General features: G+C 42.8%; 1 protein-coding gene across 1 annotated transcript in view; it reads left to right on the plus strand.

Annotated features, from left to right (window-relative positions):
* KHDRBS2 (KH RNA binding domain containing, signal transduction associated 2) overlaps positions 1–21051 on the plus strand; it is a 372404-nt gene that overhangs the window by 74668 nt on the left and 276685 nt on the right. Inside the window, 1 exon segment of the mRNA XM_086461500.1 lies at positions 3971–4098. Within this exon segment, the coding sequence (XP_086317626.1) occupies positions 3971–4098 (128 nt within the window).

A 21051-nucleotide genomic window follows, 5' to 3' on the forward strand; every position in this document is an offset into this window, starting at 1 on the left:
TAAATCACTCTTGTTATGGAATTGTATAATTCTTTAAAAGGGCCTGACCTTGTAACAGCAGCTCATGCTTCTTTAATGAAGTAATGCCAGTACTGCAAACACAAGAATGGGAAAAGCCGGATAGGTAGGGTGCAAGGTAGGCTTGCAGAATTCCTTTAAGTGGGAGGCAAATATTGACAGCAGAAAGGGATGTGTAGATTTCATTTTTTCGTAGGTTGGACAGGCTGACAAGAAGAACATTATTTTTTGATGGGTTTTGACATGACTGTAAGTGTAGCAAAAGGATGTTTTTACTGTGGGATGCCTAATTTTAATGGAGAAACTACATTCCTGACAGAAGTTTTGTAATAGGTGTCAAGTACTTTGAAGTGAACTATAATTAACATAATTTTATTGGCACTGTAAGAGTAAAGCAGATAGTTTTGAAAAAGTAAGAGCTACTCACTCAGCTGTTCCATTTTATGCTAAATCAGTGAAGAGAAGCAAAAAGAAGCTAGTTCCCTAGCTTCCCCAAAAAATTGTAAACAGGCTGACTGTATTTCCAGAATTTTACAGCTCCAAGTCTGAAGAGAACTGAAGATCAATTTTCATAGAGAAGAACATCTCTAAAAAGATGTTAGAAGTGCCTTTAGTCTCTGATACTTTTCTAGTGGTGACCTCTTTTGCATAACTGTGATATGCATGTTCTCTTCCAATTGAGGGGGATGAGGTACATGTGTATTATACAGAAGCAAGTGCGAGATTACTGTGTTACTGATGAAAGGCGAGAATGAAGCGTGCTTGGGGATTGACAAGTACTGTAGGAGGTAATTGAATAGCTCTGTGTATCCCTGCTTTAAATCAGTTAGCTCAGAGCAAAAGTGGGTGGAAAATGTGTGAAGTTTCTTCTCAAGGAATGTTTTCTCTTTTTGCCCGAGATCAGTGTTACAGAAAATGTACCACTGAGTTCCTTGTGTTTGTCCTCGCTGGAAAAATGCTGCTGATATGGACCTTATTTTTCCATTGTTCCCAAAATCTCACACTAACTCTGGCTTTCAGTAAACAGAAAATGTGTAATGGTTGCATTCTTAAAAAGAAACATGTGTCTTTAAAATCTAAATGTGTTGGTTATGTTTTCATAGTATGCGTTACATGTGACCATAGTTTTCCGAGCTGCCTGGCAGGTCACAATTTATAACTAATGCAACTTGCTGTGCATCAGTGCCATGAGCCAGCAAGTCAGCAGCTTGATCCTGATCTGAATTCCTTCATGTCAGTATCCTGCTCCTTCTGATCTGTGGTGGTCCTAGTCATGAAATGACACGAGTATACAGAATAGAGGGCAACTTTAGTTAAATACAAAAATTTAATACAGTTTGCCTTGGTCCAGGAATTAATTAATTATATCACCTCTGTCTCTTGAGCAAACTTCTCTTCCCACCAGCCTTACTTGAAAGTAAGAGTGTTCTTGGTACTCGTGGTGGTTTGATGTCTGGTGGGGTTTTGGCAGCAGGGAAGGGAGCTACAGAGGTGGCTCCTCTAAGAAGCTTCTAGAAGTCCCCCCGCCTCAAATTTGGACCTGCTTCTGGTGAAGGCCAGGTCAATTGGTGCCTCTGTGAATAACCCTGTTTAAGAGTGAAATAAATTATTGGACAAGTTCTTTGTTGGTGAGTCTTTGTGAGTAGAGGAGAGGAGGGGGATGTGAGAGAAACAGCCCTGCAGACACCCAGGTCAGTGAGGCAGGAGAGGGGGAGCTGTGCCGGGGCAGGGGTTCCCCTGCGGCCCATAGCGGTGGGGTGGCGGCTGAGCCCCTGCAGCCCCTGGAGCCCAGCGGCGGCCCAGAGGTCGCCCTGCAGCCCGCGGAGGGCCCCGGGCCGGAGGAGCAGGGACCGGGCCCGGAGCAGAGCGCGGCTGCGGCCGCGCTGGAGCCGCCCGTGGGTGGGAGGGCGGCAGCCCCGGGAGGGACCCGCGCTGGGGGGTTCTGGGGAGCTGCGGCCCCGCGGGAAGGGCTCGCGTTGGGGCGGTTGGAGGAGGAATGTCTGCCGGGAGAGGGACCCCGCGGTGGGGCAGGGGAGGGCTGCGAGGGCCCCTCTGCCTGAGGGGGGAGGAGCAGCGGAGACACTTTGTGCCGGACGGGCTGTGACCCCCATTCCCTGCCCCCTGTGCTGCTGGGGGAAGAGGGAGCAGAGCTGAGCCCGGGAAGACTAGAAGGGTGTGGGGCAGAATCTGTGTTTAAGACCTGGTTGTATTTCTCATTATCCTTAGTGGTGGTGTTTGCTTGTATTAAATGTGTGTTGTTATCCCCAAGTTGAGTCTGTCTTTTGCTCATGACCGTAACTGGTGAGTGAGCCCTCCCTGTCCTTTGTGTTGATCCTCAAGCCTTTTTTGGTTGTATTTTCTCCTCCCCATCTCTCAGGGGATGGAGTAAGGGTGAGGGAGGGGCTGCGTGGTGCTTTTTTACCAGCTGGGTGGGCTCAAACCCCAACAGAACTGCACATTGTTTTTCAATGACTTTGGTAGTCTTTGGACACGGTGCGAAGAGTCTGTAGCAGGTCCTGCCACTGAGGGCATTAAACATGAGGCTCTGCACAGAGCATACCACAGGGGCAAATTTCTCTGTAAAGTCTTTGGGGGTTGCTTTTAACGTCTCTACACCTTTGTGTAATTGTGTGGAGCTATGTTAGAAGAGCTTCCAGTCGAACCTGCCTGAACTATTTTACTGCAGAATACTGCTTTGTTAACTCATGCTTTATTGGTGCTTGCTCCCACTGAATGCAACATACGACATTTTTTTCCAGGTATATTAAAGTATTTTGTTAACAAGCTTGTCTTCCTGATGCTCTTAGTGATTATTAAAATAACCTTTTAATCCTAAATTAGGGAAGGTGTATCCCATCTGAGTTCTTTTAGGTGTCTTCTCTGAGAGTTACTGAAAGAGCTCACAGCAGTGGCATTCAAGATCTGTTTGCTAGTGCAGGCATTAAATAAATTATTTAATCTAGAATAAGCAGCATTACCGTTTATTAACAAATCATGACGTGGACTGTTGTCTTACAGAAGTTTTTCCTTACACTTGCTGTAAGTCAAAGAAATTTGTAGTTGTGTTATAGATTGCTGTCACTATGTTATTCTTCTCCATGCTTGCTTTCTGGGCCTTGAAACTGCATGTTTCTTAGACCCACAGCTATCCCTTTTCAGCTGTAGTTCAGGTATAATTAACTTGTAAGTATTGCCATTTTCTTTGCTGTCAATAATGACACTGCTGCAAATGCAGCTTTTTCAATAGTACCTATACTATCAGGCACTCTATTAGGTATTCTTTGCAGGAGAATAAATTCAGTTGTTATTATCTGTTTCTTGTAGAGCTTTAGGGAATAAAGAACTCAAAACTATTCAACCTGAGTATGTTTTGGGTGTTTTTTTATAAACTCTGTTGAATGTTCTACATGCCATCATTATTATATATATAATGATTATTTACTGCATTTCTTTAATGAAGAATCTTTATGTGCAAGAGTTAACTTTGTTTCTTTATTTCTACAACCTTTAAATAATTCAGAAGTACTTGAATGGAAACTAAGTAGCAACAAGAAGTTTCTTCAGTTTTTTACTACTCTTACTGAAAGTTATCCATTGCAATTAGAATCCAGCTTAATTCTGGCAGGTCACATTTACAAAATAGCATCAAGCTGTGATGTTGCGCTCCTCTTTAAAAGACTGATTGAGTGAGTTGTAAGTCTCCTCTGTTCCTGCTCCCACTGAGATCATTTGGCTTCAGTTTCAGCTGGGGAAGAATTAGTTGAGGAGCATGACCTGTGGACTGTCACCTCTGCCTCTCAGCACTGTTTTTTTCAAAGACAAGAGTACATGTCGCATGAGGGCAAACAGCACGGGTGTACAATACAGTCTGTATAATAATGTGTAAGTTTCAAGTTTCTGCGGATGATAAATATCATGTCACTGATTGCTCTCTTTTTTTACTGTTTTTCAGAAATTGAAAAATTTCAGGGTTCTGAAGGCAAGAAGGAAGATGAAGAAAAGAAATATCTTGATGTTATCAGCAACAAAAACATAAAGCTGTCAGAAAGAGTTCTGATCCCTGTCAAACAATATCCAAAGGTACTTGTCAATGCAGTCTTAACACTTGCTTTATCTTTCTTAATAGAATAATAAAAAAATCATACCCTTAACCATTTTTTAGTGACTCTTAGTATGCAGGCTTTGCAATATTAAAAAAAAAAACCCAAAAACCAACTAGAAATGAAGCTCTTATTTGAATTTACCTGTTACTAGCCTTTTTATGTTCAAACTTCTGTCTTGGAGCCTTTTAGAAAAGCTATTGAAGTGAATGAGGTTTTTTTTTTTACTTCAAGTAGGTTTTGTAGCTGGTACTTAGGGAAACTGGTGTTTTGTTATAGTTGCTTTTTTCACATGTACTGACTTTTTAGAAAGTAAAAGACCAGTTAAGAAAAAAAAAAAATTCTAGCGGAATAAAGAAAAAATGTTTCAGTACTCTGAAAAGTCAGCTTAAGTATGCTGTAGCTTCTTCAGATAGGAGTTGGGGGATTTTCTCTGGTGTAATAAGTTTTAAAAGCTAAAGTAGCAGAGTTGCTACAAGCTATGACTCTGACAGTGTATGTTCTTGTTTATAAAATTCAAATATCTCTCTGCCACCTACTTTCTTCATTTTATGTTTTGTTCTCCCTGCTACATACTAAAAAAGATTTTTTTTTCTTGCAAGAGCTCCAAATTCAGCTGTTTGACTGAAGTTTTTTGTTTTACGTGAAAGAAGAGAATCTTAATTTTTTGTGTGTGTACAGTGTTGTATTTTACATAAACAGTTGTTCTAATAGTATTCAAACTGAAATGGTAAACATCTCCATTTATCTCTACAGTATTTTTTCTTGCTGATTTATTGTCACATGGTATTTGGTTCGCCATTAGCCTTGATGACATTCTCAGCTTTTTTGCTTTCTATTTTCATCAGTAAGAGCAATAAATTACAATGGGTAAAAAGCCTATCTAACAAAATGAAAGGTGTAAAAAAAATTGAGATTCAATGATTTCAGCTGACATTTACTTCCTGACTAGTGAATATAAAACTGAGATAATGTAGTCATCCAAATGGTAAAGACCTTAGAAATGCACACAGAGCGATAGGGAATTACTTTCTTGCTGCATAGCCTGAGGTGCTTTGACTAGATTTGTGGTATTTTGTGTAAATGCTATAGGTGAGCTGCAGTTCTTAATAAGAACTTAATAGTGCTGTAACTTTATAATGGCAATGTGATAATTATTCAGGATAGTATTTGATGAAGATAGTAGAATGAAAGATAAACTATTTAAAAGACAAATGAATAGTCTATCCAAAATAGTGCCTGAATATGATTAAATTAACCTTCATTTACTTTAATGAGGTGGTTATATTAATGAGTAGTAAAAGATGTAAAGCATTTCTGCAGGTTTTGAGCAGTAAAACAAAGAAATTCAGTGTGATGGAAATGAAATACTTATACAGTAATGCAAAAGACAGTCTTGGAAAGTTTCTGTGGTTGATTTACTAGCAATATTCCATGCTTGGTGTGGAATTATTCCCAGAACCGCAGGTTTCCTGCGGCCATCTAGTAACCATCCTTCAACGATTGTGTTTGCCATTTGTATCAAACTACTGATTGTTGTGGTCTAGTGTCTTATCTTTTCTTGATGAATTGTATACATTAGGATACTAAAAATCAGTACACAGCGATTGCTCCAGATTGCTTTATAAATAACCAAAAAAAAAAATTGGTAAAAAACCCCAAAACATTAATTTTATATATTTAGCAGAATATGATAATAACAGCAGTTGCTCAGACCTGTACTTATAAACAGTTAAGAGAATTGCTGTATGATTTCACCTGAGAGGCGTTTATATTTGCAAGAACAATATTTTAAATTATTCAATCATTGTTTGCTAATAAGCTTTTTTGGGCCATGCTGGGTGAGCAGGATTCTGTAAATCTGAAGAAAGTGCCCAAGAGTATAAAATTGCGGAAAAAAATTCTGACCAGTTACAAAAAAATCATGTGGTTTACAGATTCTTTATTTAATAATGAGATCAATCCTTTAAAGACATTTGCTCGTATTTTAACTACATGTAGAAATGAAAATTTCTCCAAGAAAACTCTTGGCCTAAAGGATTATTATGGTCTGTAGGTTAAGCTGCAGTGAGGGTAGATCCCTTCAGTGACATCTGTAGATACAGAAGCAGCATTTTAAGGTTTGAGCAAAAGTTGACTGAACACAAAAGGCTTCTAGTGGATAAACAGCTCTTGAAGTTGCAGACTAAGTATTATGAAATTGGCTGTACTCAAGTGTCTGTGATCTGGTTTCTGAAATTGCTGGTGCAGACAGGAAGAAAATAAAATCAAAGGCTGTGATTATCAACAGCTGTCTTAAGTTACCAGCTCTGTTAAAGATGCAGGCTTCTCTCCTCTTCTGTAATGTAGAGGTTTAAGAAAGAGATAAGGGTGTTACTTGATAGCTCAGCAGTGTTGTTTTTCAGAGATTGATTATTTTAAATTTCATCAGCCTAAGAAAAAAAGTGCATCTCGTTTACACACTCCTCTGTGCACCAGATCTTTTTAATTCCCTCAGAATTTCTTCTGAAACAGTGATCATAGAAACATTAGGTTGGAAGAGACCTCTAAGGTGATCAAGTCCAACCGTCAACCAAATAGCACCGTGCCGACTAAACCCTGTCTACAAGCGCAATATAAATACGTTCTTTGAACGCCTCCAGGCATGGTGACTCCACCACTTCCCTGGGCAGCCTGTTCCAATGTTTGACTACTCTTTCAGTAAAGAAATTTTTCCTATGTCCAATCTAAAACTCTCCCTTGGCGCAACCTGAGGCCATTTCCTCTCATCCTATCACTAGCTACTTGGGAGAAGAGACCAACACCCACCTGGCTACAATCTCCTTTCAGGTAGTTGTAGAAAGCGATAAGGTCTCCCCTCAGCCTCCTTTTCTCCAGACTAAACCCCATTTCCCTCAGCCACTTCTCATAAGACCTGTTCTCCAGATCCTTCACCAGCTTCGTTGCTCCCTATGGGACACACTCCAGCAACTCAGTGTCTTTCTTGTAGTGAGGAGCCCAAAACTGCACACAGTATTTGAGGTGCGGCCTCACCAGTGACAAGTACAGGGGTACGATCATCTCCCTACTCCTGCTGGCCACACTATTTCTGATTCAAGCCAGGATGCTGTTGGCCTTCTTGGCCACCTGGGCACACTGCTGGCTCATGTTCAGCCGGCTGTCGATGAGCACCCCCAGGTCTTTTTCCACCCGGCAGCTTTCCAGCCACTCATCCCCAAGCCTGTAGCACTGCGTGGGGTTGTTGTGACCCAAGTGCAGGACCCAGCACTTGGCCTTGTTAAACCTCATACAGTTGACCTCAGCCCATCAATCCAGCCTGTCCAGATCCCTCTGCAGAGCCTCCCTACCGACAAGCAGATCAGCACTCCCACTCAATTTAGTGTCATCTGTGCTCATCATGAGCACTCAATCTCCTCATCCAGATCATCGATAAGGATGTTAAACAAGACCGGTCCCAATGTGGAGCCCTGGGGGACACCACTTGTGACCAGCCACCAGCCGGATTTAACTCCATTCACCACAACTCTTTGGGCTCAGTGATCCAGCCAGCTTTTAACCCCTCATAGACTACACCTGTCTAGGCCATGAGCCTCCAGCTTTCTTAGGAGAATGCTGTGGGAGATGGTGCCAAAGGCTTTACTAAAGTCCAGGTAGGTGACATCCACAGCCTTCCCCTCATTGACTATGTGGGTCACCTGGTCATAGGAGATCAGGTTGGTTAAGCAGGCCCTGCCTTTCATGAAGCCGTGCTGGCTGGGCCTGAGCCCCTGGTTGTCCTGCACATGCCACGTGAGCGCACCCGAGATGAACTGCTCCATAATCTTCCCCAGTACCAAGGTCAGGCTGACTGGCCTGCAGTTCCCTGGATCCTCCTTCCAACCCTTCTTGTAGATGGGCGTCACATTGTCAAGCCTACAGTTGTCTGGGACCTCTCCTGTTGACCAGGATTTCTGATAAATGATGGAGAGTGGTTTGGCCAGCTCCTCCGCCAGTTCCCTCAGTACTCTTGGGTGGATCCCATTTGGCCCCCTAGACTTATGGATGTCCATGTGGTGTAGCAGGTCATTAACTGCTTCCTCCTGAATTATGGGGGGTTTATTCTGCTCTCGATCTGATCCCCGTCATCCAGCTGAGGGGGCTGATTACCTTGCGGACTGCCTGACTACTAATGACTGAGGCAAAGAAGGCATTAATTACCTCAGCCTTTTCCTCATCCTTGGTGACAATGTTCCCCTCTGCATCCAATAGGGGATGGAGATACAATGTTTTTGTTGATCCTTTTCCCTGTCCCACAGTGACATTTTTTTACTTTATGATATGTGAATTCCAGCTAAGGCAGACCAGCAAAAATACTCAGAAGACTATTTGTTACTGACTTTTCCATTTTTCAGCTTTAGTAGATGTTCAGTTTAAAACTTGCATGAAAATACCCAGGGCTTGTTCATAAAGAAGTTGCCATTTATCAGTTGAATGCTGTATTTCAAATATATCAAATGTGGGAAGAGATTAGGTTATTTAAAAAAGAAAAAGAAAGAAGAAAACAGGAGTCTGAAATGATCTTGTTGCTGAAAAACAAAAGCCATAATTTAGAGGCTTGATGGGAAACTTTGTCATTTGCGTACCCATACCTAGTTCTCAGAGAGTCAGAGTTATTGTATGGTCTTAGGGTCAAAACACCCAAACAAGTGTAATTTACACCTTCAGTTATTGTAACAAATTTTTTTCTGGAAAACCTTGGATTTTCAGTAAGCATTTTCTCTTCGTATCAATTACAAAAAAGAGTTACTTTGGTTTGAGTTACTATCTCATCAACTCCCAAACCCACTTTTATATATTCAAATTATGGAACCCAATTCAGTTCAAATATATAGATTTAATGATTTCTTTCCAGTTATTCTTTCTAGAAATTAAACTCTTATTTGGTTAAATCGTAGAATGAGAGAGTGGTTTGGGTTGGAATGCACCTTAAAGATCATCTAGCTCCAACCCCCCTGCCACAGGCAGGGACACCTTCCACTAGACCAGGTTGCTCAAAGCCCCATCCACCCTGGCCTTGAACACTGCCAGGGAGGGGGCAGCCACAGCTTACTCTGGACAACCTGTTCTAGTGCCTCACCACCATCACAGGAAAGAATTTCTCCCTAATATCTAATCTAAATCTCCCCTCTTTCAGTTTGAGACCTTTACCTCTCGTCCTATCACTACACTCCCTGATCAAGAGTCCCTCCCCACCTTTCCTGTAGGCCCCTTTTAAGTACTGGAAGGCCACTATAAGGTCTCTCCAGAGCCTTCTCTGCTTTAAGAGAACAACCACCCCACTTCTCTCAGCCTGTTGTCATAAAAGAGGTGCTCCAGCCCCCTGATTATCTTTGTGGCCCTCCTTTGGACCCACTCGAGCTCTGGCTTTGGGTGTTTCTCTTCCTTCTGACCTATGAACAGGCAAATTAGTGTAAATCTAGTGGGATTGAAATAACAATGACAAATTCAGAGCCAAAATGCTGAGTTAAGTTATTTAGTTGTGTGACAGTTCACATTCAAGATAAAGTATTTCCAGTTTTACCAAATTTCAATTACATTGATATTGCACGTTATGGAAAAAAAACAAACAGCAGTTAATTAAGAAAGCAGTTAATTAAGTTAGTTACTGAAGACTGGGAGGTGCAGTGAAGTTGAAGATATGACACCTGGAAATAATGAACTCTTTTCAGTGAGGGACAGAAATCAATACAAGGTCTTCTGAACAAAAGACAGTGTTTAGTAGTTTTCTAATGGTATAATTATTGAACAAAGATAGATTTGTCTATAAATAAAAGAGCATAGGATATTTATTGTATGAATAAAATTATGTAAGTATAATACTAAAATAAATAAATTACAATTTGCTGTGATGCTGGAGTGAGTCATAAAGTTAGTCAGTTTTAAAACAAAATCTCAGTTTAAATACAGAATCGTATTTCAGATTTCCCTCTACTGGTTTGTTAGATAATGAAAACTATCAAAATACAAGATACTAAAGCATGTGCTTACAGGTGTGACAAAGATGACAAGCAGGTTTATTCTTATGCACGAACAACTTCAATGATGTAGAGTTGCAACTGTGAGGCACTTTGTCTTCTGAGGACAAAGTGTGATGGAGCTACTTCACTCTACAAAGGCTCGGCTGATGGACAATAATGGTCTCATTCAGAAACACAGTCTCTCTTCATCTGAGCTTCCTAACTCTTTCTGACATCCTTCTGGATGTTTAACTACCATTTTTTGGGGGGAAAAAAAGGATATAATCCAGTCTATCCTTTGAAAGGCTGGCACCCTGCTTTAGAATGTGTGTGTCTGGTGAAGAGGCTTAAGATAATGTTGATGAATACTGTAAATTAAGTTAAATTCCAGATTCTTGATATTCTTTGTTTTGCCTGTCTCATGATGGTTCTTTGAATAATGAGTAACTCAACTGAATTCACCTCTTAGTAGTTTTTAAAACTGGTTATGTTATATATAACATGCCAGGTTGGAGACACTGTTCTTGAAATGAGATTTATTTGCTCAACTAAATCCTGTAAGGTATTTTGATCTCTGTGATGTATTAAAACAGAATTCACAGGTGATATGAATAACAAAGTACTATATTTCTTTTGTATACTTTACACCTCTGTCCTGGGTTACAGTGTAAAATGTGCCAAAAGAAAAAATATATTCTATTACCATCTTCAGGAGCTGTTGAGACCAGGTGGGGCGGTGCTCCCTGCCTCCCCCCTCTGGACTATCTCCTGTCAATGGGCACAACAATGCCTTATCGCCTGACCCATCGGTAGCTCGCTCCTGGGCTATCTCCTGTTAATGGCCCATCAAGGAACTGCCTCACGACTCCCCATCCCATTGTGAGATGCTCCGCCCGGGGAGGGGGGGGGGGGAAGGAGCCAAGCAGTCCATGCCAAATAAAAACGGAGATTTTGAACACCCTAGCAGCCTTTCTTCCACTGGATTCCCAGAGGAGCTTTTCCCCCCACCTGAGTTCCAGAGGACGAGAGCTACCTGCCGACCACTGGACCTTCGGAGGAAGACCAGACTCTTTTACCTGATCGCTGCTTCCACAGAACTACACTCACCACTTCAGGAGGACTGCAGCCAGCATCTTATCGGACTGCTACTGCCACCCTAACAGGGTGTCAGGTTGTATTCCTGACTCTTGTCAGTGTAAACTAGTGGGTTGTTTGTTTTTTTCCCTGCCTTGTGTTATATACATATATATATTAGTAAAGAACTGTTATTCCTATTCCCCATATCTTTGCCTGAAGGCCCGTTAATTTCAAAATTATAATAGTTTGGAGGGAAGGGGGTTACACTCTCCATTTCAAGGGAGGCTCCTGCCTTCCTCCACAGACACCTGTCTTTTTCAAACCAAGACAGATTTTGGCGCCCAACGTGGGGCTCGAGGGCATCGAGAGATAAAGGAATAACGGTTTTTGTGCATTGGATATAGATTCCTTGTTAAGTGGCATCATGTGGGCTAGCTTATCCCGGTTCGTGTGGCATGTGGTGGTGGCTGTATTTCTCCCATTTGCAGGCCCTTATCTAAACATGGGTCCTATAACTAAGGCTACCGTGACTGTTATCCAGTTTGTTTTATGGATTAATAAGGTGAGGAATTCATGGCTTATTAACTTCCTCTGGAAGGCGGGCACATGGATTCGGAGCTATCAAACACTAAATGTATGCTTTTGGGGTTACTTTAATAATGGTACCTACTGTGAGGAAATGACACCGGGAGAAACTTTCTCCCAACCCCTAACCCAGCTCTTTGGGTCTACTCCACCAGTTTTCGAAGGATTCAGAGCTTTCCTAAGTGCTAATGATATCATACAGTGGCTGGTGTTGCTGATAATCCTGTTTTATTCAGTATTCAGAGATCAGGGGAGATTGGCTTGGATAACTACCCTGACTAGGAATGCTGCTCCAGAATCTGACCCTGCCTCACAGCTCACATCAGAAATGAACCACTCGGATTGGGTGAAGGAGATACGTGAGATGGGCCAGATGCTGAAGGAGTGCATTCTCTCAGCTGCTGGGAATCCCTCCTCCTGCCTTGAAGAGGGAGAGTCTAATGGTGCAGCAGTAGAACCCACAGACGTTACAACCGTCCAGGTTCCAGCTGAAACGCAAGGGCAGTCAGAGCCAGCAGCAGTCGCCCCTGTGGAAACGAGGAAATCTAAGATGAAATCAGACCACTCAGTTAAGAAAGGAGGGCCCTCAGAACCTGCAGGCGAGCCAGTGGTTGAGATAATCACAGAGTCCCTGACGTACGACAGTCTCCGTAATCTGCACAAAGACATCGTACGGCGGGGGCGTGAGGCTTTTACAACCTGGTTACTTCGGGTCTGGGATCTTATGGGTACGGGTGTGCAACTGGATGGCAGTGAGGCAAGGAATTTGGGACCCTTGACTCAGGACTCAGGTGTCAATCTGGTATTTGTAAGGGAGCCAGGGACCCTTTCCCTCTGGGAGCGGCTTTTAATGAGTGTGAGAGAGAGGTTTGTCCACAGAGAGAGAATGCAGGAGCACCATCATAGAATGCGCTGGAAGACCCTTGAGGAAGGGATCCAGCAGCTGAGAGAAGTGGCAGTATTGGAGGTACTCTTTGGGAGGGATGGACAGCATGGTAATGACCCTGACAAAGTCAGGTGCACAGGGCAAATGTTGTGGAATCTGGCACATCTAGGGCCATCCGAATACTCCACCTTCATTGCAATGATTAATGCAGATAACGACCGAGAGACAGTGGGTTCTGTCACGAGCAAGCTTAGAAATTTTGAAAGCATGATCAATGGCCCAATGCAGGCTAACGTTTCTGCTGTGATTAAGAGCCTACAAGAGGAGATGAGGGAAATAAAGCAGGAGGTGAGGAGGAGCAGTTCCCATTTGGCACCGGTACAAGTCACAGGCCCCAAAGTCGGAGCCCAACGTCCCCCAGCTAGAGGGAGAGGGTACACCCCACGAGCTGAGCTATGGTACTTCCTGCGCGACCATGGGGAAGACATGGGAAGGTGGGATGGGAAACCCACTTCTGTCCTGGCAGCACGGGTGCGTCAACTCAAGGAGGGAAACACTAACCGGGGGAGTAACACTAAAGTGAAGGTAGCCTCAACCTCCCAGGACCGAGCTGCCAGATATTACAGAAGGGAGGATGATCTGACAGATCCCCTTGAAGGAACCTCTAGTATGTATGTCCAGGAAGGGAATGGTAACCAGTGCTAGAGGGGCCCTGCCTCTAGCCAGGGAGAGGCACGGGAAAACCGGATATTTTGGACGGTGTGGATCCGATGGCCTGGCACGTCAGAGCCACAAAAATACAAAGCGTTAGTTGATACTGGTGCGCAGTGTACCCTAATGCCATCGGGACATGTGGGGGCAGAACCTGTTTCCATTGCCGGGGTAACGGGGGGATCGCAGCAATTGACTCTGTTGGAAGCCGAGGTGAGCCTTACTGGGAAGGAGTGGCAGAAACATCCGATTGTGACTGGCCCAGAGGCCCCGTGTATTCTGGGCATAGACTTCCTCCGGAACGGCTATTACAAGGACCCAAAAGGTCTCAGGTGGGCATTTGGGATAGCTGCTGTGGAGGCAGAGAGCATTAGGCAATTGAACACCTTGCCCGGACTATCAGAAAACCCATCTGCAGTAGGACTCTTGAAGGTGGAAGAGCAACAAGTGCCAATTGCCACCTCGACAGTGCACCGCCGGCAGTATCGGACGAATCGAGATGCCGTGATCCCCATCCACAAAATGATCCGCGAGCTGGAGAGTCAAGGGGTGGTCAGCAAGACCCACTCACCCTTCAACAGCCCCATTTGGCCTGTGCGCAAGTCTGACGGAGAATGGAGATTGACTGTGGACTATCGTGGCTTGAATGAAGTGACTCCACCGTTGAGCGCTGCCGTGCCGGACATGCTGGAACTCCAGTACGAGCTGGAGTCCAAGGCAGCAAAGTGGTATGCCACTATTGACATTGCCAATGCTTTTTTTCTCCATTCCTCTGGCAGCAGAATGTAGGCCTCAGTTTGCCTTCACCTGGAGGGGCGTACAGTACACCTGGAACCGACTGCCCCAGGGGTGGAAGCACAGTCCCACCATCTGCCATGGACTGATCCAGGCTGCACTGGAAAAGGGTGAAACTCCGGAACATCTGCAGTACATCGATGACATCATTGTGTGGGGGAACACAGCAAAGGAAGTATTTGGGAAAGGAGAGAAGATCATCCAGATTCTCCTGGAAGCTGGTTTTGCCATCAAGAAGAGCAAAGTCAAGGGACCTGCCCGAGAGATCCAGTTCCTGGGGGTAAAGTGGCAAGACGGACGGCGTCAGATCCCCACCGAGGTCATCAATAAGATCACTGCGATGTCTCCACCAACCAGCAAGAAGGAAACACAGGCTTTCCTAGGCGCCATAGGTTTTTGGAGAATGCACATTCCTGAGTACAGCCAGATCGTGAGCCCTCTGTACCTGGTTACCCGCAAGAAGAACAATTTCCACTGGGGCCCTGAACAGCAACAAGCTTTTGCCCAAATCAAGCGGGAGATCGCTCATGCGCTAGCCCTTGGCCCAGTCAGGACGGGACCAGAGGTGAGGAACGTGCTCTACTCTGCGGCCGGGAACAATGGTTTGTCCTGGAGCCTTTGGCAGAAGGTGCCTGGAGAGACTCGTGGCCGACCACTGGGATTCTGGAGTCGAAGTTATAGAGGGTCTGAGGCCAACTACACTCCCACAGAGAAGGAAATCCTAGCAGCCTATGAAGGAGTCCAAGCTGCCTCGGAAGTGATTGGCACCGAAGCACAACTCCTCCTGGCACCCCGACTACCGGTGCTGGGGTGGATGTTTAAAGGAAAGGTTCCCTCCACCCACCACGCCACTGACGCCACATGGAGCAAATGGATTGCCCTCATCACACAGCGCGCCCGTATTGGAAACCCAAATCGCCCTGGGATTTTGGAGATAATTACGAACTGGCCGGAAGGTGAAGACTTTGGCCTCACTGACGAAGAGGAGCAGGAACAAGTGATGCGGGCTGAAGAAGCTCCACCGTACAACCAACTACCAGCAGAGGAAACACGATATGCTCTTTTCACTGACGGTTCCTGTCGCATCGTAGGGATGAACCGGAAGTGGAAAGCAGCCGTATGGAGCCCCACACGACAGGTCGCACAAGCTACTGAAGGAGAAGGTGGATCAAGTCAACTTGCTGAACTCAAAGCCGTTCAACTGGCCCTGGACATTGCTGAAAGAGAGAAGTGGCCAAAGCTCTACCTTTATACTGATTCATGGATGGTAGCCAATGCTCTGTGGGGCTGGCTGGAAAGGTGGAAAAAGGCCAACTGGCAGCGTAGGGGAAAACCAATTTGGGCTGCTGATGAGTGGAAAGATATTGCCACTCGGGTAAAGAAGCTACCTGTGAGGGTCCGTCATGTAGATGCTCATGTCCCCAGGAGTCGGGCTAACGAAGAACATCGTAACAATGAACAGGTAGATCAGGCTGCAAAAATAGAGGTGTCCCAGATAGACTTAGATTGGCAACATAAAGGAGAGTTGTTCTTAGCTCGATGGGCCCATGATGCCTCAGGCCATCAAGGCAGAGAGGCCACTTATAAATGGGCACGGGACCGAGGGGTGGATCTAACCATGAACAGTATCTCCCAGGTTATCCAAGACTGTGAGACCTGCGCTGCAATCAAGCAGGCCAAGCGGGTGAAGCCTCTGTGGTACGGTGGACGATGGTCGAAGTACAGGTATGGGGAAGCCTGGCAAATTGACTACATCACTCTTCCCCAAACCCGTCAAGGCAAGCGCTACGTGCTGACCATGGTGGAAGCAACCACTGGGTGGCTGGAGACCTACCCTGTGCCTCATGCTACTGCCCGGAACACCATCTTGGGCCTGGAAAAGCAAGTTCTTTGGAGACATGGCACCCCTGAGAGAATCGAGTCAGACAACGGGACACATTTCAAGAACAGCCTCATAAGCACTTGGGCCAGAGAACACGGAATCGAATGGATATATCATATCCCTTATCATGCACCAGCTGCCGGGAAAGTTGAACGGTGCAATGGGCTACTTAAGACTACCCTAAAAGCACTTGGAGGGGGGACTTTCAAAAATTGGGAACTGAACTTAGCAAAGGCCACCTGGATGGTCAATACCCGAGGGTCCATCAATCGAGCTGGTCCCGCCCAGTCTGGACCCTTGCACACAGTGGACGGAGATAAAGTCCCTGTGGTACACACGAGAGGTATGTTAGGAAAGACTGTTTGGATTAATCCCACATCAGGCAAAGGCACACCCCTCCGTGGGGTTGTTTTTGCTCAAGGACCTGGTTACACTTGGTGGGTAATGCAGAAAAATGGGGAAACCCGTTGTGTACCACAAGGAGACCTAATTTTAAGTGAGAACTCTGTGTAAGGTTTCATTGTGTATATATGTATATATGTATCTGTAAGGGGGCATTGGGTTGGGTATGGTGTAGATGGTAATAGAATAAGGGGTGGCTTATGTCCTGGGTTACAGTGTAAAATGTGCCAAAAGAAAAAAATATATTCTATTACCATCTTCAGGAGCTGTTGAGACCAGGTGGGGCGGTGCTCCCTGCCTCCCCCCTCTGGACTATCTCCTGTCAATGGGCACAACAATGCCTTATCGCCTGACCCATCGGTAGCTCGCTCCTGGGCTATCTCCTGTTAATGGCCCATCAAGGAACTGCCTCACGACTCCCCATCCCATTGTGAGATGCTCCGCCCGGGGAGGGGGGGGGGGGAAGGAGCCAAGCAGTCCATGCCAAATAAAAACGGAGATTTTGAACACCCTAGCAGCCTTTCTTCCACTGGATTCCCAGAGGAGCTTTTCCCCCCACCTGAGTTCCAGAGGACGAGAGCTACCTGCCGACCACTGGACCTTCGGAGGAAGACCAGACTCTTTTACCTGATCGCTGCTTCCACAGAACTACACTCACCACTTCAGGAGGACTGCAGCCAGCATCTTATCGGACTGCTACTGCCACCCTAACAGGGTGTCAGGTTGTATTCCTGACTCTTGTCAGTGTAAACTAGTGGGTTGTTTGTTTTTTTCCCTGCCTTGTGTTATATACATATATATATTAGTAAAGAACTGTTATTCCTATTCCCCATATCTTTGCCTGAAGGCCCGTTAATTTCAAAATTATAATAGTTTGGAGGGAAGGGGGTTACACTCTCCATTTCAAGGGAGGCTCCTGCCTTCCTCCACAGACACCTGTCTTTTTCAAACCAAGACAACCTCAGAGTGAATCTCTCCACTAAAAACTCTTAGAGGGCATTTGAAGCAAATTTTGGATGAAATAACCATTTGCAGGAGAAGAACTGGTTTTGTACTTTTCCTCTTTGTATTAAATTTAGCAGAAGTCAATGGGATTATTTTGTTTTTTTTAAATAGTCCTTTATGGAATTACAAATAATTCCAATAAGCTTGAACAGAGAGATTGTATTCATGAAACTTCTGTCCAGGTACCAGCAGCTATCACCAGCTATCAGTACTTGATCAGTCATTTCTCAATTCTATCAAGTATGTATATAATTCATTAAATAGGTATTCATTGGTGCTCAGTAACCTGAAACATTCCTTTTTCACATGTATGTAAAACTCATCCTTCCCTTATATATGTTGTTATGTAGATCAGATTAGAAATATAAGTAAGAGGCTGTCTATATTAGCATAGCAGAAATTTCTCAGGGCAAGGCAACGCATGGCAACTGAGCTGAGATTTGTTTCTGAAATTTCACCCATTAACCGTTATTCTAGTTAATTACTGTATTTTGTAGTGTGTTAATTCTATGTTAAGAATATACAAGGAAAAAAAATTTCTGAAGTAATTCAGAAGACTCCTAGCTATGGCAGATATATGAATATTTCTCCCCAAAAATGAAAATAATTTACTTTCTTGGTATACTTTATTCAGTAGTATTTCATACAGAGAAGCAAAATATTTTGGCTGTTTCTGTTCGGTATATTTGGAATTTTAATTACAGGCATGAACACAAAAGAAAAAATACAATTGATAGTAAGCGGAAGATGTCACATACTGGTGAAGATATGGTGAGAGAATTGAAGGAAAACAGGGTAAAGATTTTGGATAGAAATGGGTATAGAGAAACTTCAGTCACAGTATCAGTAGAAAAAGACCCTCATTAATGAGGAGAGAATGAAAAAGGACAGTCATGCCTGAGACAGAGGGAGGAGCAAATAGGCTGAAGGATGTGACAGAAGATCTGATGTACGAAAAGGAGATACTGCGTGTGCAGTGATGTTTCATTACATGGGGAAATAATTGGGGAAAGGGACATAAAAGAGGTAAGAGACAGGAAGAGTAAGAGAAATGAAATTATTGAATTCAAAGAAAAGGCGAAAAGATCAATTCATTACTGCATTAGGAGAACGGTCAGGAGTGGGTTTGGGGGCCAGTCCAAGCTGGTGGATATGCTGATTCTCTGGTAAGAAGTTATCCACTGAGTGACATCTGCTGCCAAACAAAATACTATTTTCCGACAAATTTGACTTCCTTCATTTTTTGATTTTTTCATTCCTTCTACAAATCCTTTTGAGAAATCAAGGTGAATTGCTTTTCTCTTGGCATGAACTTGTGAATTATATTTTAGGTATGAAAACAAACTTTATTATTGACATAGTTCCTGATACAAGTGTGTGAACAAAGGAAAAAAAAAGATTTAGAACGGAGGTAGTTCAGTTGTCCCTTAGTATTTTCAAATGTGTATGTTCCTCTGTCTATATGAAGAATCTGTTTGCTCTAATCATTTATTGCTCTCATGTAAGATAAATTCATCCAAATGTGGTGTTCTTAAAAATAGTATATGATTTAAGCAGCTTTATACACTTAAGCCTCTGTGAGAAATTTCTGCAGTTTCTTGAATGGATTTCTGCCATTTACTAACCCATAGTTTGGCTTTCAGTGTTTTGTATAGTCATCTCCTTTGTTTGTGATAACTTGTTTAAGAACCACGTAAACTTGGCTTTGCAAACTTCTTCCTTTGTACAGTTTAAGAATTTGAGACCTTGTTTAAAACTTTAGCTTTATGTACCATATAATACAGAAAGTTTTTGTTTACGGGCTTGTCCAGTGCACCAGTGTAAGTTAAAATGATGTTAAATCTTGTGAAATTCTGCCCCTTTCTGCTTGGCTTCAACTTAGCTGGACTTCATCCTTTAAGGGATGGATTGTTTTGTTCGTTACTTTTGCTTTCTGTAAGTGCAGCTACAGAAAATAGCTGACAAGTCAGAAAAATAAACAGTATGTATATAAAAAACCCTTTAATATTGCACTGCATCTTTTACTATTTTGAAGATTGTAAAAATAAATAATTGTCACAGTGCTGAATAGTATTTGTTTATATTGTTTTATACTTCATAAACCCACGATTTCAAGCAAATAATTTGTACAGACTCACCGGTGCTAAAGAATCCATTGTGAAGGGTGAGCTTTTCTGTTATTTTTCTGTCTTTAATGTCTGGCTCAGAGAATGAATATGGTGATTTTTCTTTTTTTTTACCATTCTCCTTGTCTTATGTTTTGTTTCTCTCAAACCTGACAGTTGCTATTCTGCTTTCAAAGCAATTGTTGTCATATTAGTCATCAAACCAGGTCATTTTTGTGTTTAGTACCCTTTTAAGTTAAGATAGGAAGAAAAAGAGATAGTGATACATCCATTAGATGGATGGACAAGAAAATGGAAAATGTCTAATAAAAATAAGGCCTGGGTTATCAGTTCAGTGAGTAGCCAGGACTTCAAACTGTGATTTATATTGCTGTAATGGAATGAGGACCTGTTGATGCAGAAGCCAAAAGGAAAATTCGATCTGTCACTCAGTCCTGGATATGTTTCAGGAGATCAGAAAAAACCTCAAATATTTTTAATAAAAAAAAAAACAGAACTAAGTGTCTAACTACAGAATAGGGATTTTTACCTGCCCTACCAGCACTTTTTGTTCTCCCATGTAAGACAAGAAAAGCCTTTATACTTGTAAGGATACTAGGAGCCAAACTAAATCTAAAAATAATACTTATTCTGTTTTTCAACTGAATTCTTTAAAGAGAAGCCTGAACAAGGAAGGCAGAAAATTACTAATTTAGATAGTGTTCTGCACTGAAATTGGTGCCGTGAATAGTTGTTTAAATAAGAAATGCTTTCTCGCACATCTTGAAAGCTTTCTACCCTTACCAGGTCTTGATGAAGTGCAAAATATCACTTTTTATTTTACAAATTTAGGAGGAGGGTTTCAAGCTTCCTTTTCAATTAAGGCCATTTTAATTTTCATATTCAAGTGCAATTGTCACCCATAATCTGTGATCCACACAACACCAGGAATAATAAGGGCAAAAACTTGTTCTGTGTTTAATCTGGAATTTAATAGTATTTGATACTTTCATTAAATCTCTGGTTTCTGGAGTCACTGATATACAGAAAATTATTACAGAAAATTTACATGAAATGTTTATTACTTAAAGTTCAGAAAAATCTCTTCAAAAGGTACTTGAATAAAAATGATTCAGTGATGAAAGACCAGGGTCTAATTAAGCTGCTCAGATATTAGAAAAAATATCTTGGAGTTGTATATTATTTTGTTTCTGCTTCATACCAAATATATTAATCTATATTTTCCATCCTGATCATTGATTTTATTTCAAATATACTAGCAGAAATATTTAAAATTCCACATTAAATTTTTTCAGTGTTGTCGACTTCTTTGCTACAAATAATAAATAGCTGTTTGTAACCAAGGTATTCGTTTTAAATCACTTCCGTATGAACTATCCAACTAATTCTGAAAAGTGAAATCAGGTGTGTGAACATTTGAATAGAGAAAAAGTATAAAAGCAGTTATCTTCGTATTTATTTTTCTCAG

Source organism: Leptosomus discolor, chromosome 2, assembly GCF_034619465.1.
Source record: "Leptosomus discolor isolate bLepDis1 chromosome 2, bLepDis1.hap2, whole genome shotgun sequence".
Classification (NCBI taxonomy): domain Eukaryota; kingdom Metazoa; phylum Chordata; class Aves; order Leptosomiformes; family Leptosomidae; genus Leptosomus; species Leptosomus discolor.